Source organism: Mirounga leonina, unplaced genomic scaffold, assembly GCF_011800145.1.
Source record: "Mirounga leonina isolate KUSES-001 unplaced genomic scaffold, KU_Mleo_1.0 Mir_152, whole genome shotgun sequence".
Lineage (NCBI taxonomy): Eukaryota > Metazoa > Chordata > Mammalia > Carnivora > Phocidae > Mirounga > Mirounga leonina.
Window position 1 is genome coordinate 4,170,912 of NW_023270380.1, and position 26,458 is coordinate 4,197,369.

Sequence of the window (26,458 nt, forward strand, 5' to 3'; positions counted from 1 at the left end):
TCCTCCTCCTCCTCCTCCTCCTCCTCCTCCTCCTCCTCCTCCTCCTCTTCCTCCTCCTCCTCCTCCTCCTCCTCCTCCTCCTTCTTTTCTTCTTCTTCTTCTTCCTCCTCCTCCTCCTTCCTTTTGTAATGGGATTGCTGTTCTCATAGGTTACCCAGTCTTAAAGTTCTTAGAAGATGTTTCTGGTGATCTCCTATGTGACAGAGCCCAGCAGTGGGAATCCCTCCCTCATCCCTTCCCACCTGCCTCAATGTGGCAGCATCCCACCCGGGTGCTCTGCATCCAGTCTTATTCCCCTCACCATCACCTCCAGTGACCCTTCTACAGTGCAGATGCAGAGCTGAGCATCCTTCTTCAATGGCCAGTCCCTTCCCTTATTAATTTCCTTTGTTCTAACATATTTAGCCTCACTTTGTCACAATCATACTGAATTTCTTTTGGTTCCTCTGATGCCATGCTCTTGACCTTTGGTCTTGGTATACATTCTCTTCTCTGTCCAGAATACTGTTCTCTTCCTCGCTTTTGGTCCCACCTCACAATTGCTGGATCCTTTACTGGTCAGTCCCTCAGCTCCCTTCCCTTACCAGGACACACTGTGTCATGGCATCCCACACTTCCCTTGTTGGGGTTGGCGCTGAGTCCTGCTTCATTACTATTCACTTGCTTAATTGTACTTGGTTTGCCTTTTCTACTAGGTAATAAGTTCATCAGCTGTGCTATCTTATTCTTGGTCATTTCCATCCACAGCATTGAACAAAGTACTCAGCACAAGGTAGATATGAAATAAATTAACCTACATAAAGTTTCTTAATATGCTCCTGATAAGTATTCTAATAAGTGAGTGATATTAGCAATTATTGTTATCACATTATTACTGTTTTAAGTAAAAAGGAATTTAAATCTGTTCTGAATCTTATGCCATCAAAGAGGTGTACAACTCAGCTGTTTAACTGCTGCTTATGTGTTCTTGAGAGACTCCCACATGTGTGCACAGGGAAATTTTGGTTGTTCACTTCAGCGTGGTTGGGGAGAATGAAAACCTGGGAACGGCTTCAGTACCCATTAACAGGGAAGACACCTCAACTGCTATATATTGGTTCAGTGGAAATCTGCAAACTAGTTAAAATAAATGGATTCTAGCTACATGTTTCAACATGGATAAATCTCAAACATAAGTTTGAGTGGGAAAAGTGAGTTGCAGAAGAATAGTTACATTAGATACCATTTATGTAAAATTATAAAACCCATAAAACAATGCCATTCAAATGTACAAAAAGACTGAACGTACAGATAAGGGATGGACAGAAAGCAACTGAGGCACAGCAGATCTGCAGAGGGAAGGGAGAAGATTAGAGTCAGCCGCACGTAGGACTTTAGCAGATCTGAGACGGATCAGGTTAAAAACTTAGCCTCTATTAAACATTGATGGTGAGTGCATGGGTATTTGCTATTCTGTCTAATTGTAGTATATTTTAAATATTTCCATAATTTTAAATGATTAAAATAAAGACTAGAGAGAAATATGTAAATAGTTAAAGTCATTTTTTTTTCAAGTAGTAGATGTGTACGTAATTCAGTCCCTTCTTGGATCTTTCAGTATTTTGTAAGTTTAACAATATAAAACAAGCAAATGCAGCCTTAGATGGTGGGTTTGATTGTCGGCACGAGGTTTTAAAGAGCCTCCCAAGGAGGATGATCTGGAAGACAGGAGAAGGACCTGGGAATCCATCCAATCTGAGCAAAGAACAGAAGGGGTGCAGACGGAGCTGGTACTTTCAGGGGCTACCCTGGAATACTGGAAGAACTTGAAGGGAGGAATTATGCTTCCTGTTGTTTCAGAGTTTGGCAGTAGCACTTCTTGGGTGAAAGCTCCGGGGATTAAAACGTGGTCTCTGAATCAACGACTTTCCAACGCTTAGAGCAGACAGCAGTGCGGTAGACTGTATTCGGCTTCCTTCCCTCGAGGGATTTGAGCAGACTAAGGGGATATCTAAATGGGATTCTAAAAACTCTGATAGACCCCCCTCCCTTTTTTAAATATACATTTATAGCAGAGTGCCAAAATCTATAGCAGTCTAGCAAAGTGGTTAAGACTAGAGCCAGACGGCTGGCTGGAATTGGGGCTCTACTGTTTGCTGACCCAGGACTGCTCCCCCCCACCACCTCCTCACCATGAAATGTCACAGAAAGGCTGCTGTCTCCCTGGGGGTGCTGTGAGGCTTGCTGAGTGCTGTATGCAGAGTGCTCAGAGCGGTGCCCGTGCTCGGCAAGTGCCGAAGAGAGTGGTGATTTTGATTGGAACCAGAACGGGTTCCAGTGGCCGCTACCATTTCCTGGGCCAGACAGGAAACTGGGCTCCTCTGAGCAATAAAATGCTTGAAAACGACCCGACCGGATTACTTTTTAAATCTTGCATTGAGTTGAAGGATTACTTTCAGTGATATTATTAATACGTTTCTTGGAAACTTTAATACTTTTCATTGACTTAATATGATAGGGAAAATACTGACTTTTTTTTTTTTTTTTACACTTTCCCAAATTGTTCTCAGGAATCCTAAGGTTAGATGTTTAATAGCAAAAATAAAAAAGATTTTGGGGCATGGGAGTGGACTTTGAGGAAAAATAAATCATAGGATTTATAGTTTAGAGGTGATATTATTAATAATTATGATTTTTATCTATTTCATTTATTTATTTTAAATTGTTGGTAATTATGACACTGCAGGATAGAAGCATATCCAGTGAGTTAATTCTTACTATATATATGGTATAAAAGTCAAAAAAGCATCATTCAGAAATCATGTCTGCTCTTTCTCCATTTTGGGGGTTTATAGTAGTTTGTTTATTATTCTTTGGATTCATTTTTGAGCTATCCTCTGGTGATGTCTTTGCTTTTTCTTTTTATATTCTTTTTGTACAGTGCCCCTTGAAAATACAGCATTCGTGGTATCTTGTGAGCCTTTGACTTAAAATTAAAGGGAATATATAATGCTTTTTATTTTTCCTTAAAGGTTTCTAACTGCCGCTTTTTTGACAGAGTCAAAAGCACAGTGTACGTGCACTATCTCCCTTTCTTGTTCACTGATTGCTTAAGGTAGGAGGCGTCAGACTTGGAATTAATGGTCAGTAACTTGGCTGTGCTCTGCGTTACTCAGTAAACTGCAGCCTCCACAGATAGCAGTTCCTCCCTAAATTCCTGGCTTCTTATCTTCATGTGTCTGTCTTTGTGCATTGGGTGCACGCACCTGGTTTTGAATCACTATTAGAAGGCATGTCACCATTAATGATTAACATCTACTGCCAGGAATCTTGATTTGCCATTATTAGAATGGCCCGTGCCAAGCAATTAAACAAATATTACTGCTTAGAAATCTCAGCAACCAAAAGAATTTTTGTGTGTGCTTCATAATTTCAGAGTATTCAAAGGGGTGCCTTTTTTTTTTTCGTTTACTTTTGAATGTTTTAAAATTCATTCAGAAGGAAGAATACTTCGGCTGCTTTCTTTTGATCTTTTTTTTTTTTTTTTTCTTTCTCTGATGAAGTCTTGGGCAAGTGATTTTTTTTAATTTATAAAGTCATTGCCAGAGAATTCACATTTTGGAATTAAACAGGGTTTCTTCTTCAATTATTATTGTAACACAAAAAAAGCCTAATTGAATTTGCTGCCCTTATCTGTTCCCCATGCCATTTCATTTCACAATAGCTAATTGGATTGACACCAACACCACTGAAAAGTAATATCTTAACAAAAGGGCAGACAGTAATGAGTTAGAAATTGGAAGTTGACTGGAAAGTATCCTCTGTCCCCAGATACACAACTGTAAGATCTCCAGTTTGGACAAACTGGTTGGAGAAAGCCATCAGTTAAATAATGGATTCCAGAATTTTTTCTAATATGTACCATTTCTTTTTTTTCTTTTTTTTCTTTTTTTCCCTTTTCACGTAATAAATAGTAATTTCTGTCTGGGGCAATGTAATGAAAAAAATACTGATCTGCTTATAAATAAGAATCAGTTGATAGATATCACCAGAAGTGACTTGAATATCAACTGGTCTTAAGTAAATCTTTGCTTTTGCAATTTTATGAAGTTTGTTTAGAAAAAATAAATTTAAAGAATGTTTCAAAGGCAAATTTCAGCCCACTTTGGTAGATTTACAATAAATTCAGAATTTGTTTGATCTGATTAATTTTTTTTTTTTTTTTTTTAGAGCTCCCTAGTCTCTTCTTGATATTATTATATTTATTTGTGGAAGGAGGGTCTTCTATGTTTTCCTCTATGATAATTGTACTGATGAATAGCCTCCAAATATTCTTGGAGCCCATCTATAAAAAGTCCAAGGGATTAGTAGACTTCAGTTGATATTTTAGTCCCATGGTTCAGCTCTGGTTTCTCCCAGGAGCTTTATTTTATAGTGTCCTTTCATGCATCAGTACTCTTGAGGTGGGCTGTGTAAAGTGGCCTGCTTATATATGTGTGACATGTTTGCCCGATGCTCAGAGCTCCCAGAGTTCTCAGCCCAAAGCTGCATCTGAGAAGGCCTCTACAGTTTCTAACAAAGATCTTGGTATTAGGATGGTCTAAGATTAAATTCTCTGGAGCAGTGTAAATAAAAGTTTTCAAATGCCTTGATTTCTGTGGGAGTGCTTGATTTAGTAGCAGGGTAATCAAGAAGAGAAAGTAGCTCAGCCCTGAAAGGAATATTTATGTCTCTGGTATAGGACAGATCATTTTATACAAATGAAATAAGAATGGAGATGTGATTTAAAAACTCTGAGAGCTCTTGGTTTTACTATTGAATACTTTTTTCCTAAAGGAACAAACGTACAGTTGATCCTTGAACAACATGGGTTTGAACTGTGTGGGTCCACTTATACATGGCTTTTTTCAATAAATAGAGTACTGTAAATGTATTTTCATTGTTATTAATAACACTTCCTTTTCTCTAGCTTACTTTATTGTAAGAATACACTATCTAATATATATAACATACAAAATACATGTTAATCGGCTATGTCATCTGTAAGGCTTCCTGGCAACAATAGGCTATTATTAGTGGTTAAGTTTTTGGGAAGTCAGAAGTTATTTATAGATTTTAGATGGGCCGGTGGGGCTGGGGGTCAGTGCTTCTAACCCCATATTATTCAAGGATTAACTATATTCCTCTATATTAACTATATTCTTCAATTCGTAGATTTTTCTATCAAGTTAAATAATTCTGAAACCAAAACCAAGAGGAAGTTAGACCTTAATCAGGAAGCACTGAGGCAGCAGGATTTTATGAGCTAATACATGAGATCTGTGTATAACCTGATACTTTGCATTCATCCATGGGGTCCTGAAAAGTTCATTTTCATTTGAAAAGTTCATTTTCCATTGACTTTTCATTTTAGAGATGCTCATTTTCATTTCTGATGGGCCTTCAGCTAACTTCGAACACCTTAGCTTTGTTCTTCCTTTAACCTCTCCACCATGATGTTTCAATCTCTGAGCAAATTCTTAAAGAACCTAAAGAAGTTCTTCCAAAGTAAAGAAATCTGAACTGCAGTCTTTTGTAAGGAGAATAATTATCCTTTAATTAGTCGAGCTTTAACTTTTGGCTTTATTTGGAAAAGGGTTGTTCCCACCTGTACTTTGTTGCCCTATGTTAATGTACATGTTATGTGCCAAGTGATTATATTATAAAGGCTAGAGGTGAGAGAGAAATGTTAAAATCGGGTGTAAAAAATCTTTGAGGACCGTAAGACTGGGAGCGTTGCTGGAGCCCGTGCAAGGCTTTCGTTGTCGTCTCAGTCAGTGCTGTGCTAGAAAGATTTGCGCTCCGACCATCCTACCCGCCAGGAGTGCGGTCCCAGGAGCCCTGGAGTGGCCGGGGCTGAGCCGAAGAGCCGGAGACCCGGCTTCTTGCTGACGCCAGGTGTGCTCTCTGCCCCAGGAGCTGCGGTCCCGCGAGGAGGAACTGACCCGGGCTGCCCTGCAGCAGAAGTCCCAGGAGGCGCTGCTCCGGCGGCGGGAGCGGCAGCTGGCCGAGCGGGAGATCGACGTGCTCGAGCGGGAGCTAAACATTTTGATATTCCAGTTAAACCAGGAGAAGCCCAATGTCAAGAAGAGGAAGGGAAAGTTCAGGAGAAGTCGGTTAAAGCTCAAAGATGGCCATCGAATCAGTTTACCTTCAGGTATGATTTTCGTCCTCCTGTTTCCTAAGAGTTTTGAATGTCGCCTCTGTAATCGGCTTTGCTTCTTTAGCGCTGGGAAGAGATGGGAGAATGAGATTTTAAAGACATTACGTGAAGGGCGCCTGGGTGGCTCAGTCCTTAAGCATGTGCCTTAGGCTCAGGTCACGATCCCGGGATCCTGGGATGGAGCCCCACATCGGGCTCCCTGCTCAGCGGGAAGCCTGCTTCTCCCTCTGCCTCTCCCCCCTGCTTGTGATCTCTCTCTCTCTCAAATAAATACAATCTTTTAAAAAAATAAGACATTATGCGAATAAGTATCTTCACTTGCTTGCTTCAGTCCGTGGTCATAAGATAATGACCTAACTCATGTTCACGTGCAAAAAGCATCAGTCGTGCCCTTACAGCACATGGTGTGCTGAGAAGTTAGCTCTTGGCATGCTTTCCTGTAAAGGGATTCAGAGATTTACTCCTTTTAAAATCAAAGCAGGATTTCTTCTTAGTTCAATGCACTGAACCAGCATTGCATGGCGTGGTGAAAAAATCCTGAACAACAGAATTACTGCTATTTTGTCATTCCACAAAGATCTATAATGTCATCTGGTAACTGAGTTCATTTGGGACATTGAAGATGTTGTTTGCACCTTCAACAAAATATATCAAGTACTTCAATTACATACCTGTCAGTTTTCATCTGAGATGCAAGTATTTTTAAAAGCTTCTCTAGATTTACTGGTTCATTTTTATACCTCCTGGATTTTAAAACATTGTGACAGTTTTAAACATTGTAATGTGTTAGAAGAAACTAAACAGAATAGAAAATAGCATACATAGATCCATTCACGAAATTAAATTCTTTAACAGTACATGTTATACTTGATTTAAGGAAAAACCAAATACCCCTCCCCTGCCCCCGTATTTTATGATTCTTCTAATACTGGGGAAGAATGGTGACAGAACAAGAGCTGACTGCACTTTTATGGAATGTGCATTAAATATCTATTTATCTGTTCTCCTTATCTCTCCACCTCTCTCTATATGTATTATAGAGTCTCCTTAAGGATGCTAGCGTTGTCCTAAGATGTTTGTTAATGGCATGAAAACTGATTTTAAGTAACAGTATCAACAGTTTTGTTTTATATATAAAGTATGTACAAATTGTCTTGTAAAATTATTTATTACAAAGTACTCAAAGGCTTGCAACATAATGTGACTTTCTAGGTTATTGCAGAAACTCTCAGTTGATCAGAAAATCGCTGATATGTGGCAATATACCGTATACATTATTGATTATTTGGTTTGCTGAAGTGAGACTAGGCTGTGGGTCCTTATTCATTTTACCTTTGACCCCTCTGAGGGGAAAAAAAGATACTTTTTCAGGTTCTCTTCTCTTCAGGTTTGCTTTTTAGCCAAAGTGTAACTTGGGGGACCACGGACTGTGCTATCTTGTATATCAGACATAATTTAAAATAGACTATTTTATTTATGATGAGGTTTCTGCTTTCAAGTGTAGATGATAGAAAAATTCAGAGAGGCACTCCCATGTGCATTTTCTCCAGTTCTTAGCTATATCAGCCTTCTAGTTTGTTGTGACTATGTTATCCTGATTCATATTCACTGATTCCTTGGGAAACTTTGGAGGGGGTGGCCAATGAGAAACTGATAGAGAATAAACTTGGAAGAAAAAATTAAATCATTCCAGTGATTCTTTAATCTTCAGTGGTCAAATGATTAAAGAACATATCTCAGGATTACTGAGGTCACTTTCACTCCTGTTTTTCTTCTCAAATCATGTTTGGCCAATATCTTGTGTTCATTCAAAGGAAACTGAATGCATTTGACTATTTTTGCTAGATTTATATTATTCCTGGATTGCACTATTTGGCTCTTCTCTCTCTGAGAATTTTAGTTACACATTTATTTACCTTGTGGCACTTAACGAATGATTCCATTTAAAACATACCCCTCAAAATCTGCTATAATCCAAATCCATCTTGAAGGAATGAAATTCAGTTGCGGTAATTTAGCATGGCATTTACCTCTTCTGGCCACAAGGTGACACTACATTGTTGTCACACTGTTACCACTGTGGAAACTGTTTCTCTTTAGAATCCCCCAACTCTTCACCCTCCCCCCCACACACATATACACGCATACACACACACACACACACACACATTTACTTGCACAATGTCCCAAAGCAGGATACATATCCAAAGATGCAAGGAGAAGAATGGCAACTGTAACAATACTTACTTTTCTCCTTCAGGAATTTTGCTTAGTATAGAAGGGAAAGCAGTTATTTGTGCCTTAAGTCCAAGAAAGTTACTATCTGCTAGAAAATTCTTTGAGTTACTAGATGTTAGTACTGTTTAATGGTAAACTATTAAGGAAGAAACATCTGACAGGCAGTAGGTTGAATGGCAGTGATACTTTCTTTTCATTGTACCAAATTACTCCAAGCCGTTTTGCAGGAATTTTCCCCATGTATAACTAGCTTAAAGATTTTCTCAGAAACATATTTGAGACTCCTACAAACTGGCTTTTAGTATCTGTGCCTGTACCTCTTTCAAAACCTTGTTATTAAGTGCGAATAATTATCATAATTTTGTCCTTCAGAATCACTGAAGATGACTTTTAATCTTATGGCTAGTTATAGCTATTATGACTTACTGCTAGAAAACTCAAATGTAGTTCTTCCCACTGGCAATCCTTCATGGGGACCTAACCAAATAAGGATAGATGCTTACAAAAGGAGGCAACATAATCTAAGACAAGAGTTTTTAAATTATATTTTATGAATTCTTGGAATTTGCAGGAAGAAAAAGTGATCATGGTAGATCTTTTTCTATTGTGACCACTTTCCATCGCGTGCTCTGCATTTTGTTTATCTTAAACCAAAGTTGTATTTTTAGAACATATAAAACAAGGCAAAGAGGTTTTGAACCTTCAAAATGTTTCTAAAGCAATGGCATTCCAATTTCAACCACTTCAGAAATGCCGAAAGTCTGCCACAATCATCCCCCTCATGTGTGCGAATGTGAGAGTGGGTGTATGTACATGCAAATACAACTACTTTCAGGGTCAAAATGATTATTCCCTCTGAGACTATCATGAAACCTTGCCAATAAAAATACTAGTGTAGGTTTTACCCAAAAGCCTGTGGACCTCACGATAATCTGCCATGAGAAAATTATTCTCTCAAGTACAAAGAAAAATAACGCCAGCCAGTTTCATAAGCATATAACTGGGACAGAGTCAACCTTTCCCCACTTTAGAGGGACAAGGATATTTATAATAAGAAATATTTTCTCTATGTTTGAAAACATAAAGAGTGCCCTTTTTTGAGGGAGAGAAATTAGACTTTTTTAGAAGTAGGTATTGTTGAAATCCAGTTTTGTATCTTTGCTACTCTTCCTTGGCCTCACAAATGTTCTATGCTGGTTACCTGGCCATCATCTGTTCCACTTGGTTTATGGTTCACATGCTATGGGTTGGCTCTGTGTTCTAGTTCTGAGGGCGGCAAGAGCACACCCGCCTTCTGCCCTGGGCTGGAGTGTCTCGGAGAATTTGCTCCCAGAGTGTTATGACATGTCATGGGCTAGTTGAACTTTGACAAAGCACTTCAATCTAAAGTAAACTCTTTTGTATCAATGGGTAAGGGTATTTCTTTCTTTTACTCTTTCCCCTCCCTCCCAATCTAGTCCATTCCCATGTCCTGCTAAACTGTTTTCTTGCACCCATTCTTCACTTAAATTGCTCTGCCTGGTCAGATCTTCCATTTTTCTTACTGGTGGATGGAAGAAGCCTCCTATCTGGTCCTTCATTTCCACTCGCTTTGTCTTCCAAACCACCAAATCACCATACACACTGCTATATATATCTCAGCAGTTAACTGTAAGCTCCAGTTTGATTCTACTGCAAAGCCTTACACCATCTTCTCATTCAACAAATACTTGCGGATTTACCGTGATCAAGTAGTAGGGATTACGAGAAAATAAATACAATCTCTGCCCTTACTTTACTTACAGTCTTAAACAGAGAAAATACTGACTCAGCAGAGATTCCCTAAGTACCTTTTCTGGGTGAGGTGCTGTGCCAGCCCGCAGTGGGGTGTTGCTGGGATGGAGATTTCTGGCCCCTGCTCCAACAGAGCTGACGTTGTCCTGGGGGCAGGGGAGTGAGCCCTAAGCTAATAATTAAATACTTATTTACTTGCTAAGATGATTAACTACTATGAGGGCAGGGTCACATGACTGATTAGCAGAGAGGTGTCACCTGCTCTAAGGAGAACGTAGAAGGCTTGGTCCTTCCCAGGAATTGAAAAAGACTGCTGTGGTTTGTGGGGGGTCAGCAAGTCCAGCCTCTGACCCATTCTGTGCAGTCCACACAAAGGTTCGTGCACTTTTAAACACTTGAAAAGAATAAGAAGAATGATATGTGGGGTGCCTGGGTGGCCCAGTCATTAAGCGTCTGCCTTCGTCTCAGGTCATGATCCCAGGGTTCTGGGATCGAGCCCCGCATCGGGCTCCCTGCTCCGCGGGAAGCCTGCTTCTCCCTCTCCCACTTCCCCCGCTTGTGTTCCCTCTCTCGCTGTGTCTCTCTCTCTCTGTCAAATAAATAAATAAATAAAAGAAGAGCAATATGTCATGGCATGTGAACATGATATGAAATTTAAATTGCCATTTCCATAAATAAAGTTGGATTGGAACGCATTTATGTATCGCGAACGATTGATTTCTCGCTACATCGGCAGATTTGAGTAGCTGTGACAGAGGCCGCGTGGCCCACGGTGCCTAGAATATTTCCTCTGTGGCACTTTACGGTAAAAGTTTGCTGACCCCAGGTTCAGACCATAGCAAGTGACAGGAGAACAGGGCAGGATGAGGCTGGAGGCACGAAGAACCAGACTCGAACTTGAGGGGCTTACAGAGTGTATGACGGTTTTGATCTCTGTAACCTAAGAAGTAAGGCAGAGCCTTTGAAGACTTGTCAGCAGGGGAGTGACATGGGGTGGCATACATTTTTAAAATGCATCTGGCTGCTGTGAGCTAGACCCGAGGGGCCCAGTGCAGAGGCAGGAAGATCAAAAGAGGAACTAGGGCAGCTCATGGAATGGGGGTGGCAGTGCAGAGAACAAAAAGAATCGCTAACATGCATCCAGCACAGAGTCTGTCCTGAGCCCCGAGCTGAGTATTCCCTATACTTCTTTATAGTTAATTGTTCAGCGCTGCCCTACAGAGTAGGAATCGTGATTTATTTCCCACTTTTGTACATGGAGATACTGAGGTGCCTCCTGAAAATTCATGTGGCTGGTAAGTGCTAAGCTGGGATTCACATGTGGAGTTTACTACTTCCAGAAGCTAGAGTATAAGTTTCTCAACTATAACTCTCAGATGAATCTGTAGCACAGAATTGGCAACGTATTTTGTGTTTGTGTGGGTATGGAGGGTCAGGGAGAAGAAGACAATATTAAACATTTTCGGATGTCCAGCATGAATGATTGGAGAGATGTCTTGCTTACCGAATTACAACTCCTCCTCATTTCAAATACCAGCTGGTTCTTTAAAGTTCTTTACAGTGTAAAGTATAATTTTCAAAAAGGAAAATTATAGCTTGCTTGCAAGTATGAAATGAACGCATGTCAAAGATTTTTATCCAACTCACTAATAATTAGGACAATCAGTTAAAACTGGTTTCAATGAGAATTTGAGGAGCTAAGTATTTGTGGGCAAGTTAATAAGGGAATGTTAGGGTTAGATTGCTAGGTTAAATACAAGCCTGGTTAGGGCCCAGTGTGGCCATAAACCATAACCTTTGTGATTGTCTTTCACACCAGACGGAAATTGTTTGCATCATTACCAGACAGAATCTACAAGTTACCCTCTGCCCCCTACCAAGTTGTAAAAACAGCCACTAGAAAATCAAAGGTTAAGCTGAGCAGTGCACTGAAAGAACACCCAGTAATTTCTTTTACCTGTGCCTGAGGTTTTGATAACTTTTCCAACAGTTGACAGAGTTTTCCCAGGCACTCTCTTCTTCCCTCTGGTAATATTAACTCCTCCTTCCATATATTCCTAGTTGTTGGCCTTCACTTCCACAACAGCTGCCTATCTTACCGTTAGGTCATAGGACTACAGAATGCTTTTAACTGGGGCAGGGTTGGGGGAGTTTTCCTGGACCCTCTTAGGGTCCCTGGCTGGGTCTGAAAATCAGACTGTCAAAGATGGATTAACGGGGGGAAAAAAAGCATAAAAATTATTTAACATAAGTTTGATACGACAGGGGAGACTTCATAAGGAAATGAAGACCTAAAGAAACAGACCGGAGTATTTTTCTACTAGGTTTGATGAAAAGTGGACGGTCGTGAAGAAATGTGATAGGTTAAGGGAGGTGTTTTGGGGGATAGCATGTCCCAAACCCCCTGTAACCTGCATTTTCTGTTTTAATCACCACAGCAACACTGTGCAGTATTCATTATTTCTGTCCAACAGTTGAGGAGACAAGCTCAGAGGGTTCCTTATGGTTTGAGGTCCATACTTTGTTCATGACAGAACCAGGACTCATTGAAATCCAAGGTGTCTCCTCTTTCAAATTTGTTTTCCACAATGTTAGACTACACGAAAGTAACTTTTCTTCCTAGAAGATGGTTAGGTTCTACAAGTACTCAATAGTGTCCCATTGGTCTGTGACCATGTGTCTGACTGTACCTAACATATCCTAGACTCTGATTATTTTTTTTAAAGATTTTATTTCTTCATGAGAGACAGAGAGAGAGAGATGCACAGGCAGAGGGAGAAGCAGGCTCCCCACGGAGCAGGGAGCCCGATGAGGGACTTGATTCCAGGACCCCGGGATCACGACCTGAACCGAAGGCAGATGCTCAACCAACTGAGCCACCCAGGCGCCCTCATAGACTCTGATTATTATTGACTCAAGCCCTGAATGGAAGATAAGAAGGAAACCAAGAAACAGACCCAGAGATGCTTCCTTCTTACCCTCTGGCAGATTTTCCTCTTATTGCTTTGTGCTGACGAAGAGCCTGTGAATATGGACAGCCTAAAACCATGAAATCTCAATTCTCACTTCTTTGCATATCCAACAGATTTCCAACATAAAATCACCGTCCAGGCCTCTCCCAACCTGGACAAACGGAAGAGTTTGAACAGCAACGGCTCAAGTCCACCCAGTAGCCCCACAGTGATTCCTCGGCTCCGAGCAATACAGCGTAAGCATTCGCCCCGGGCACACGGGCTCCTGTGGGGATTTCTGCCCTCAACTGACTTGGATTCCATCTAACCAGAGGTGTTATTATAGCTCACTGTAACTAACACATGACATTAACAGGTGTCACAGCTATTCAGAAAACAAAATTTGGTCTTACATTTCTTAGTTTAATTTTCTTTTTTTAATTGAGATATAATTGACATATAACATTATACTAATTACAGGCATACAACGTAATTATCTGATATTTGTATATACAGTTGACCCAGAAACAACATGGGGGTTAGGGCCGCTGACCACCCCCCCCCCCCACCACCATGCCGTGCAGTTGAAAATCCACATATAACTTTTGACTCCCCAGAAACATAACTGCTAATAGCCTGCTGTTGACTCGAAGTCTTACTGATCACATAAACAGTCAATGAACACATATTTTGCATGTTATATGTATTATATACTGTATTCTCATAATAAAGTAAGCCGCAGAAAAGAAAATATTAAGAAAATCATAAGGAAGAGAAAATACATTTACTAGACCATACTGTACTTATCGAAAAAATCCACATATAAGTGGACCCATACAGTTCAAACCCATGTTGTTCAAGGGTCAAATGTATTGCAAAATGATCACCACTATAAGTCTAGTTAACATCTGTCACCATGCATAGTTACAAAATTTATTTTTCTTATGATGAGAACTTTTAAGATAGGCAACTTTCAAATATGCAATACAGTGTTATTAACTATAGTCACCACGCTATACATTATATCCCCATGACTTATTTATTTTATACCTGGAAGTTTGTTCCTTTTGACCACCCTCACCCATTTTGTCCACCCCCTGCCTCTGGCAACCACCAGTTTGTTCTTTGTATGTATGAGCTCTTTTTTTAAAAATTTAACTCCACATATAAAGAAAATCATAGTATTTGTCTGTCCGACTTATTTCCCTTAGCAAAATGCCCTCAAGGCCCATCCATGTTGTTGCAAATGGCAAGATTTCATTCTTTTTTCTGGCTGAATAATATCCCATTGTATAGTTAATACCACATTTTCTTTATCCATTCATCTGTTGATGGACACTTAGGTTGTTTTCATGTTTTGGCTATTCTAAATAATGCTGCCCTGAACATGGGGGTGCATATATATTTTAGACTTAGTATTTTTGTTGTCTTCAAATAAATACCTAGAAGTGGAATTGCTGGGTCATATGGTAGTTCTATTTTTTTCCAGTTTTATTGAGGAATAATTGGCATACATCACTGTATAAGTTTAAGGCATACAGCATGATGGTTTGATTTACATATATTGTGAACTGATTACCTCAATAGGTTCAGCTAACATCCATCTTCTCATATAGATACAATGAAAAGAAAAGAAAAAGAGAAAAAGGTAAAAATTTTTTCTCCTTGCAATGAGAACTATTAGGATTTACTCTCTTAACAACTTTTCTTTATATCATACAGCAGTGTTGGTTATAGTCATCAGGCGCATTACATCCCTAGTACTTATTTATCTTATAACTCAAAGTTTATAGCTTTGACCACCTTCCTCTGATTCCCCCTTCCTCCACCCTCCACCTCTGGTTACAAGTCTGATGTCTTTGTCATTTTTCTTTTTTTTAGATTCCACATATACGTGAGATCATATAGTATTTGTCTTTTTCTGTCTGATTTATTTCACTTAGATTAATGTCCTCTGAGTCCATCCATGTTGTTACAATGGCAAGCTCTCATTCTTTTTTATGGTTGAGCAACATTCCATTGTATATATATACCACATCTTCTTTATCCCTTCATCCATTGATGGACACTTGGGTTGTTTCCATGTTTAGGCTATTGTATATAATGCTGCTATGAACATGGGGGTACAGATATCTTTTCAAGTTAGTGTTTCCATTTCCTTTGGATATATTCCTAGAAGTGGAATTGCTAGATCATGTGGTAGCTCTGTTTTTAATTTTTGAGTCTCCTCCATACTGTTTTCCACAGTGGCTGCACCAATTTGCAATCACACCAGCAATGCACAAGGGTTCCCTTTTCTCCAGATCCCCTCCAGTATTTGTTATCTCATGTCCTCTTGAGGGTGGCCTTCTAAAAAGTGTAGGGTGATATCTCATTGTGGTTTTGATTTGCATTTTCCTAATTACTAGTGATGTTGAGTATCTTTCATGTGCCTGTCGGTCATTCATATGTCTTCTTTGGAGAAATGTCTGTTCAAGACCTTTGCCTATTTTTTAATTGGGTTACTTGATTTTTTTTTGAGTTATGTGTTTTTTATATATTTTGGTTATTAGGCCCTTACCAGGTATATAGTTTGCAAATATTTTTTTCCCATTCCATAGGTCTTTCCGCTTTGTTGATGGTTACTTTTGCTGTACAGACACTTTTTAGTTTGATATAGTCCACTAACTTATTTTTTATTTTGTTGCTTGTGCTTTTGGTGTCATTTCCAAAAAATCAGTACCAAGACCCCTGTCAAGAAGCTTTATTCTTATATTCTAGGAGTTTCATGGTTTCAGGTCTTACATTAAAGTCTTTAATCTATTTTGAATTAATTTTTATGAGTGGTATAATTATACGTATGGATTCAATTTCATTCTTTTACATGTGAATATTGAAGAGTCTTTTCTACATTGAGTATTCTTGGCATTCTGGTCAAATATTAGTTGACCATATATGGTTGAGTTTACATCTGGGCTCTCTGTTCTGTTTGTTGGTCTATTTGTCTGTTTCTATGCCAGTACCGTACTATTTTGATGACTTTAACTTTATAGCATTGCTTAAAATCAGGGAGTATGATACCTCTTGCTTTGTTCTTCTTTCTCAAGATTTCTTTGGCTATTTATGGTCTTCTGTGATTCCATATAAATTTTAGGAGGGGTTTTTCTACTCCTGTAAAAAAGGCCACTGGAATCTTGATAGGATTGCATTGAGTCTATAGGTGGCTTTGGGTAGTACTGACATTTTAACAATATTACTTCTTCCAATCCATGAACACAGGATACATTTCCATTTATTTGTGTCTTCTCTGATTTCTTTCATCAGTATCTTACAGTTTTCAGAATAGAGATCTTTCATTTCTCTGTTGAATAGGAGTGGTGAGAGTGGACACCCTTGTTCCTGATCTTAGAGGAAAAGCATTCAACCTTTCAGCATATAGATGATGTTAGCTGTGGGCTCATCATACGTGGTCTTTATTATGTTGAGATATATTCATTCTGTGCCTAATTTGTCAAGAGTTTTTAGCATGAATGGATATTGAATTTTGTCAAATGCTTTTTCTATGTCTATGAGATGACTATATGATTCTTTTCTTTCATTCTATTAATGTGATATATCACATTGATTGATTTGCATATGTTGAACCATCCTTGCACCCAGGGATAAATCCCACTTGATCATGGTGAATGATCCTTTTAATGTGCTGCTGAATATTGTTTGCTAGTATTTTATTCAGAATTTTTACATCTATGTTCATCAGGGATATTGGCCCATAGTTTTCTTTTCTAGTAATGTCCTTTTCTGGTTTTGGTATCAGGGTAATGATTACCTTATAAAATGGGTTTGGGAGTGATCCATCCTCTTGGATTTTTGGGAAGAATTTGAGAGGAGGGATTAATGTTAATTTTCCTTTAAATGTTTGGTAAAATCCACAAGTGAAGCCAACTGGTCCTGGGCTTTTCTTATTGGGAGATTTTTGATTACTAATTCAATCTTCTTACTAATAATTGGTCTATTCAGATTTTCAAAATCTTCCTGATTCAGTCTTGGCAAGTTATATGTTTCTATGAATGTTTCCATTTCTTCTAGGCTGTCCACTATGTTGGCACAGAGTTTCTCCTGGTAGCCTTTTATCATCCTTTGAATTTCTGTGGTATCAGTTGTATTGTCTCCTTTTTCATTTATAATTTGTTGATTTGGGTTCTTTCTCTTTTTCTGTTGGTTAGTTTAGCTAAAGATTTGTCGATTTTGTCTTTTCAAAGAACCAGCTCTTAGTGTGGGTAATCTTTTCCATTTTTTTCTCTATTTCATTTATTTCTGCTCTGATCTTCACTATTTCCTTTCTTCTGCTAACTTTTGGCTCATTTGTTTTTTTCTCTAGTTCTTTACAGTGTAGAGTTAGGTTGTTTATTTAGGATCTTTCTTCCTTAATATAGACATTTATTGCTATGAACTTCCCTCTTAGAACTACTTCAGCTGCATCACATAAGTTCTGGTATGTTTTGTTTCATTTTTGTTTGTCTCAAGAAACTTTTTCCCCCCTTTAATTTATTTTTTGATCCATTGGTTGTTCAGGAGAGTGTTGTTTAATTTTCATATGTTCGTGAATTTTCCAGTTTTTCTTTTGTTACTGATTTCTAATTTCATGCCATGTGGTCAGAGAAGATACTTGGTAGAATTTCAATCTTCTTGTATTTACTAAGACTTGTTTTCTTGCCTAACATATGGTCACATAGGCCTGTTGAATGGGCTATGAAGCTTTCTGTGGTCTGGTTGGACTGGCTGAAGGCTGTATTCAGTGATGAGCAGGACAATGGATTAGATTCCCTGCCTGGGTGCAGCAGGAGAAGCAGCTCTAAAGCTAGTAAAGCCCTTTGTTTGTTGTCTTACCTCAAGATGACCCACACCCTAAGTTGCCTGACTGAATGGGGCCACTGGCTTTGCTCCGCAAAGTATCAGCTCTGCCCTCCTGCCTCTTGGCTCAAGTTCTGCTTGGCTACACAGCTTCCAGGAGTTCTTTCCAGTCCTTCTGGTCTAGGGGACTGGAAGACACTCTTTTCACTGGATGGGGCTATGATTCAGATCCTTCCCTGGGTGTGGGCAAGCTGGGCCCTAAAGCTGACAAAACTCCTTGTTTGAGAATCTGAATCAGGCAGATCTGCACACCACAGAACTCCATGGTCAGAGTGCACCCTGACTCAGTTGTGCAGATGAATGAAGCTGATGGTTGAGATGACTGTTTGGGCACTGCTAGTATGAACTCCCTCTGCCAAGATCCATGTGCTGGTTGTTGCAAGCCTCTCTCCCCATCTCCACAGATTCCTAGTGGTTGAGCCCCACAGACACCCCCTAAACTCCCCCTGGTACAAGATCAGAATAGTGGCTCCCGCAAAAGTGACCTACAATTACGGGAGGGTACTCATCCCCTCTGGGTTCTCTTTGTCCACTGGAAGAACTGGAAGGTCAGGGGAGACCTCTCTTTGTGGTGCTGCACTGGCCTGGGGGAGGGGCAGCACACTGCATGTGTAGCTGCCTCCCTTGTCCTTCTGATGCAGTCTGTCCTGGTCTCTGAGGTGTAAGGGGAGTGCTGTAGCCTCACCCTTGTGTTCGAGGATCCTCTCAGTGGTGTCTTATTCCCAAATAGTTGTTTGATGTTCTTGTGAGGAGTAACAAAGTCAGGTATACCCTACGTCACCATCTTGGTCCCAATTTGGTAGTTCTATTTTTAATTTTTTGAGGCACCTCCATACCGTGTTCCACAGTGGCTGCACAAGTTGACATTCCCACCAGCAGGGCACAAGGGTCTCTTTTCTCCACACCCTCACCAACACTTACTATTTCTTGTCTTTTTGATACTAGCCAGTCTAACAGGTGTGAGGTGATACCTCACTGTGGTTTTGATTTGCATTTTCCTGATGATGAGTGATGTTGAGCTTTATTTCATGTGTCTGTTGGCCATCTGTATGTCTTCTTTGGAAAAAATGTCTATTCACATCTGCCCATTTTTAGTTGGGTTATTTGCTTTTTGTTATTGAGGTATATGAGTTCTTTATACATTTTGCATATTAACCCCTTATCAGTTATGTGATTTGCAAATATTTTCTTCCATTCCATGGACTGCCTTTTCATTTTATTGATGGTTTCCTTTGCTGTGCAGAATTATTTTCTTATTTTCACAATAATGGTTTTTAGATTCTATGCAATTGGTGATCTGACCAGGCCACAGAGTAGAAAGTGGAATACCATATCTTGAGACATTTTGTTAAATACTTGTAAGCAAAATTAGCATAACCTAATTACATCAGTAGCATATTTATGAATATTTTGAAAAATGAAATCAGGAATTCAAGATTACTTCCATTTCTTTCCTTGTTTTATGAAGAAAAAATATGTGCTTTTTGAGATTTAACTTTCATTTGGTCTGTACTGGCCAACCTAATACTTTAAAATACCATGTAGTATTTTGATTTTTTTTTTTTTTAAGATTTTATTTGTTTATTCGACAGAGAGAGACACAGCGAGAGAAGGAATACAAGCAGGGGGAGTGGGAGAGGGAGAAGCAGGGTCCCCACCAAGCAGGGAGCCCAATCCGGGGCTTGATCCCAGGACCCTGGGATCATGACCTGAGCCGAAGGCAGATGCTTAAGGACTGAGCCACCCAGGCGCCCTAGTATTTTGATTTTAGAAAGAGTGTTCAGACTGGTGGGAAAAAAAAAAAGACATATAGCTAATTTGCCTAGTACCTTTGCATTGTGAGAGTTTTCAGTTAGACCCTGACTCAAAGTTTAGTGGAATTAAATAGAACTATTGACTTTTATCAAAAGTGAGTCCAAAAAGTAGGCAAAGCAAAACAAGAATGTGTTTTATATGTGTATATGCAAGTAATGTGGTAATCAGCCTATGTTACCCTATTAAATAATTGACTTGCATCTTCTCCTTTCTTCACCAAACTTAATTCTTTGCTTTGCTACTTACTATAGTTATTTGGAGAAAAAAAAATCCAGAACAATATTTTCCCTAATCAGGCCTCCAGTCGATTTCTTTTTTTGTTTGTTTGTTTGGTTTTTGGGTTTTTTTGTAATGAAAACCTTGACACCAGCAGAGATTTGTTTTTTTTAAAGCTCCCAGGATCCCAGTATACTAGTCTCCTCACAGTTCAAGAGAAATAATCTAAATAAATGTATAATGACCTGAATAAACTTAACGGGCCATCATTTTATCAAAACTAGTATATCTTTCTGAAAAAGCATTTCTTATAAAGCCATACGTTGCCTTTGCCTAGACAGAGTAAGGGCTTAATTAAAGGAACAAAAAGGATAGCTAGGCTTATGTCGTAGCTCAGTTGAAGGACAAGGGAACAAGAAGTCATGATTCTTCTGTTTTTGCCCAGCTGTTTCTCTATTCTCTTCCATGTTTTCATATTCTTTTTTTTTTCTTCAGACTGACTTTTTTAGAGCAATTTTAGGTTCACAGCAAAATTGAGAGGAAGGTGCAGAGATTTCCCTATCCACCCACCACACACACACACACACACACACACACAGAGCTTCCCCCACCATGACTACAGTGGATACTTTGTTACAGTCAGTGAAGGTGCACTGACAGGTCGGCAGTATCACCCAGTCTTTCGTGTACATTGGAGTTCACGCTTCGTGTTATGCATCCTGGGCTTGGACAAGTGCACAATGACATGTATGTGCCATTATAGTACCATACAGGGTATTTTCACTGCCCTGAAAATCCTCTGTGCTCCACCCGTTCACCCCTCCACCCTCAGCGCCTGGCAGCCACTGATCCTTTCACTGTCTATAGTTTTGCCTTTTTCAGAATGTCATACTGTTGGAATCCTTCAGCATGTAGTCTTTCCAGATTGGCTTCTCTCACTTAGCAATGCGCATTGAAGTTTCTTTCATGCCTTTTCATGGCTTGGTAGCTCTTTTCTGTTCAGTGCTGTTCAGTGAGTGGCATTCCATTGTCTGGACAGAGCACAGGTTATTTTTATTTGCTCACCTACCGAAAGCCATCTTTGTCACTTCCAAGTTTTAGTTTTGACAATTATGAATAAAGGTGCTGTAAAGTCATGCGCAGGTTTTTGTGTGAACGTAGGTTGTCAACTCCTTTGGATGAGTAGCAATGAATGTGATTGCTGGTTCGTACGGTGAGTGTGTTTAGTTCTAGAAGACACACCAAACCGCCTTCCAGAGTGGCTGTGCCATTTCGCATTCCCACCACAACAAACGAGAGTCCCTGTCTTCATGCTCCTCAGTCGTGATTACAGCCTCATGGAAGTGGAGAAGTCGTAGTACCTGGATAAGCCTGGCTCGGCCCAAGACTTGTACTAGTTAAATTGAACACTTTTGGGATTTCACATAAGTTCGCACCTGGTGGGGTTGCAGTGAAGCCAGCTCAGGGAACATCCCCACTCTCCCCCAAACAACAACGAGCTCGGCATTCATTCTCGGAAGTGACAGATGAAAGCATTTGAATGCAGATCTTTCAAACAGGACCAGTTCTGTGTGCAGAACTGTGTGTTCACGTTCTTTGTTCTGAATCATCGTCCTCTTGTTTCTGACCCCAGGTAGTCCCAACAGCTCCTCTTGTCTTCGTGTCTGTCCCTTCTGGTCATTAGCTGGCATGGATATCCTGTTTCTACAATTCAGGAGAGCATGCCCATTAAGAGCATAGACTCCAGAGCCACTTTGCCTGGGAACAAATCCCAGCTCTGGCCCTACTACACTATGATTTTGGGCAACCTTCTTAACCTCATCATGCTTCAGATTCTATTTCTGTAAACTGGGGACCATAGTAGTTTAAAAGGGTCAAGTGTATACACGTGGTAAGAGCTCTGTGTGTGTTGGTAGTTGTTTTGATCATTATTTTTATTATCATTCTTACCCTGAAGCTCATTATGGCCTTTAAGTCTCTCACTGTGGTCTGCCTTTTGTAGCGTTAGCATACATTCATCATGAGGATTTTGCCTTTCGGGTGGATCAGGTGCATCAGTAGACACGTCTGATTCAGAGGAATGGACTTCCTTTTACTGTGACTTGTAGATGTTGTTGGGCACATTTCCTCTGGATCAAAGATGGGGAAATGTGAGTAAACGTAGAAAAATTTATTGTAAAAGCATTGTAAAAAAAAAAAAAAAAAAAACCCAAAACCTCTGAAACTGAAGGAGAGAATAATTATATGTATTGAGAGAGATGAGAATCATTTCAGTGAAATTGAGCAAAAGAGATTACCCCCAAATTGTTTAAAGACTAAAAGAGTAAATACCAAAATAAAAATACAATATACTTGACTTTGGATAAAAATATGAGTATGTCACCATCATGCAAAGAACCACTGTCTGCCAAAGACATCTGATATTTGCACAAAATATTTTCTTAGTATTTTTTTCTTACTGTAACTTCCTCTGGCTTTCTCTAATGGTTGGTATTATTACATGATACCATATGTAGGACGCACTTCTCTTTGGGAATAAGAAAAAAATTTTACTAATCCTCTGAGAATTCAAGTTTCAGGGTGTGTCTTAAAGCAAGGGTAAAACACACCTTTTCTGTGTTGTCAAATAGAATCAAAGGGTGGAAAAGCCCGTCCCACAGAGTCCTGTTACTCCAGGAACCTGCAGCCGTGGTACAGCCTTGGCGTGTTTTTCAATAACCGAGTATTACAATCAATGGTTGACTTAGAGCTTGTATTTTTCCAAAGAGATGAGTGATACAAGCTGAAGATGTCAGCAACCCTCCCTCCTTCCACCCTGTCCTACTTACCAATCTGCATAACAGACAAAAACCAAGAAAGTTCTGTGAGCCAAATGTAGTGATGACTAGTCTGTGATGGTTTTGTGGAGGCAGAAATAGCAAACCCAGGAGCTCCATACCGGCAGAGACCTTGCGACCCAGCCCCAGCCCAGCTGGGATAACAGTTCCCATCCGCTCAGCACTTGCTCCGCACCATTCTAAGCTCTTTCCATCTGTTAATCCATGTAATTCTCAAAATAACCTCATGAAGTAGCTACTACCGTGATCCCCCAATAAGGCACAGAGAGGTTATGAAACTTGACCTAACTCAGGAGCTCCGAGCCATGACACTGGATTCAGAGTCTCCAAGAGCGTGGACTCTTCAGCATACCCTTTCCAGCCTCTTAGGACAGTAAATGTTTGGTAAATGTCCAAACAGAAGAGACAACAGAAGAGCAAATGAAGACAGGGAGGAAGAAGATGAGGGAACTAAAGCTCTAAGATTGTTGCTGACGCAGGGCCCGCAGGCTGCAGATTGTGTAGGTGAGAGAGAGTCCCATGTGGCGGTCCCACGGCCTGCAGTCCACTCCAGCCCACTGCTCCCATGGCCCTGCAGATGCCCAGTGTTCCTCTCTGACTCGGGGATGACGCTCTAGTAAGAAGAGTGAACGACTTATTCTAGACTGGCACACACACACATATACGTGCATACACACAAACACCTCTGTACACATAGATACGTACATTTTAAAATGTGGAAATACTGAAACACACAAATCAAGCATCATCCATAATGCGGCCAGTTTTAAAAAATGATTCTAAGGAAGTTAAATTTCCATCTTTCCATAAGCAGACATCTCCCTCAAAGGTCAACACTTTAATAAAAGTTTGATACCTATGTTTAGACACATGCAGGCATAATAAAATGGGGTCTATGTAATATATGTAATATAGACATTTGATATTACTTTTATCTGAACCTCATCTCTTAAGGCCATAGAGTATTCCCCTCTGTAGATACGTCATGATGTTTTACATTGTGCTTTGGACCATCTGCTCACGGGATTGGTTTTCTAAGTGTATAGTAACAGTAACCACTTTCCCCAGTGATGTCCAAATCCATGGCAGGCCCAAGTGCAAGCGCACTTCAAGGCTAGAAGGATAGCGCGGAAGTGTGTCAGCAAAATGTGGATGTTAAATGTGGCTACAGAACTCCCTGTGAGGCCAGGAGAAAAAGCAAGGAGGGCAGGGCAACTGTTAAACTGGGGTTTTAAAAAGCAACTGTAGCCAAACTGTGGTGATGCCTGAGCAAAATTTGTGACGACTAATGAAAAATCCGATTAAATTGCAATGTAAAAATAGACTTTTGTTCCTTAGGCTCAGTTTATCTTTTCTCTTAACTCATTCCACTCTTCGGCTAATTTAATGACGAGAGGAAGAAGTTTGCCCTCGGTAGGGCGAGAAAGAAATCATTTCTGCACCTTTACGTTTCTTCATTGTTGACGTATCTCGAGTGAGGTAGTTGTACGACAGATTTGATTCATCTAACTTCAGGTCTTTTGTAATTGGTTAATGAGTGATGCTCTCCGCCTAGTGACTTCAGACGAAAGCAATAAAACCTGGGGACGGAACACGGTCTGCCGACAAGAAGAGTTTGAAGATGTGAAAAAGAATTTCAAGAAAAAAGGTTGTACCTGGGGACCCAGTTCAATTCAAATGAAAGAAAGAAGTGATAGCAAAGAAAGGTAAGTGTGTGATACCTGGCGGTTCTTCAGCATAGACTGTGATGGGTAGCAGTGAATTTCCACATTGGCCAGACTTCACTTTTACAAAGCGATTGGAATGGTACAGAGATATCTGAATATTAATTTCATTTCTAGGATGAGTTTATCCTCCTAAACTGTTATTATGTAGTTAAGCAGTTAAAAAACTTTGATATTAATTTCATTTCTAGGATGAGTTTATCCTCCTAAATTGTTATTATGTAGTTAAGCAGTTAAAAAACTTTGATATATTTCCTGTCTCATTTCAAGGTTTTAAATTTGTACTTTGTTAGCCCTTCAGAACAATACAAATGTTGTCCGTTTCCTACTTAAAAATGTTGTTGGCATTTATCTGTGAAAACCTAGTTTGTGTGTCACGTGGTTCCATCAAAATAACGTTTTTCTCTTTTAGAATAAGACCTCTCTCAGATGGTAACAGTCCTTGGTCAACTCTCTTAATAAAGAATCCGAAAACCATGCCATTGGCTTCATTATTTGTGGACCAGCCAGGTAAATGTGCTTCAGGAAATAGAATTTGTTTGAGTTAGACTTAGTATCTGAGCGTTCTAGAGGCTTTGTTTTAATAGTTTCATGTGGTCCTTCAAGTAGCATAGGGTAGCATTGCTTATACCTTTTCTTAAGCTCAAAACTTCTTGCTGTCCTGTAAGTCTTTATGACGGAAAGTAATTAGGCTCCACATTATTCGTTGGGAATTTGTAATTCCTATTCTCTACCAGAAAAATTAGTATCATAATTAATTCTGTAGAATCAAGTTAATGTAGTATAGGAGATAGCAACTATGAAAACATAGACATCCTGAAATTCTCCTGAGATTTCGGGGTGGTCTCCTGGCTGCCTTGCCACCTCTTAAGAGGACAAAATTTTGTCAAGCAGTTCTCTGTGGAAAACCACCACTTAGAGAGAATTACATTGGAATCTCTTTAATTTAGATGAATCATAATTATTTTTAATATTTAGTATGCCTATTTAATATTCAGATATTAAAAGGTTGCAGAGACATGTTGTTGAAAAACCTCAAGGATTGTCATCACCAAAGAAAAGAAAATTGGTCTTTAAACTTGACAATTTACGATAGCCCTTTGACACTGTGGCCAAATTAAAGATGTTTTAGCAGAACACGGTGTCCATTTCTTGAATCTGTCATCAGTGCCATGCTTAATTTTACAAGCATCCAATCACTCACTACCCATGTCTACTTTTCCTCTTTTGCATTGTCATGAGGATGTGGTTTCAGTATAAATATCTGCACAAGTACATTTGGGTATATGCAAGATGGGTGCTAAATGCTTCTTGTTGTCACATTCATGATGGTATTCTGACTCTTGCCTATGAAGGTAAGAGGTTCTCCTCTTATTACATGTTACAATTTATTCTCAAATATGGTTTGAAGACTAAGGAAGAACAACTAATTATAATAAAACTGTTCTTCCTATAGTGTATTTTTCATTATTTGTGACTAATCAGAGAGATTAATCAGAGAACCCTTTTTTCCCTCAATTCTTTTATTATTATTATTATTATTATTATTATTATTATTATTATTTAGAATGTTCTGACCCATTAATAAGTCCTCCAAAGGACAGTTGGAGGAAATACAAGGATATATTTGGCTGACTCAGCTTAGTCTACATTAAGTTAACTCTTGAAGTTCACGTGATGAGTTAATGAGAAGGTTTACACTTGTCTGTCCCACCTGCAGGTCCCTTCCCACCGCCCATCTGTGTGGTCCTGTCCTGCTAAGCATTTGTGTCTCAGCCCGAGTACTTCCTAAAAGCTTTCCCTGACCACCTACACTGAAGCATGAGACTG

At 39.6% G+C, this 26,458-nt stretch overlaps 1 protein-coding gene across 1 annotated transcript in view; it reads left to right on the plus strand.

The window, feature by feature from the left end:
• The window catches only part of MAP3K21 (mitogen-activated protein kinase kinase kinase 21), a 57,896-nt gene that overhangs the window by 24,999 nt on the left and 6,439 nt on the right, over nt 1-26,458 (plus strand). The window contains exons 5-8 of the mRNA XM_035008473.1: nt 5,935-6,175; nt 13,278-13,400; nt 24,460-24,610; nt 25,041-25,138. Coding sequence (XP_034864364.1) covers nt 5,935-6,175; nt 13,278-13,400; nt 24,460-24,610; nt 25,041-25,138 — 613 coding nt within the window. The remainder of the gene's footprint in view (nt 1-5,934; nt 6,176-13,277; nt 13,401-24,459; nt 24,611-25,040; nt 25,139-26,458) is intronic.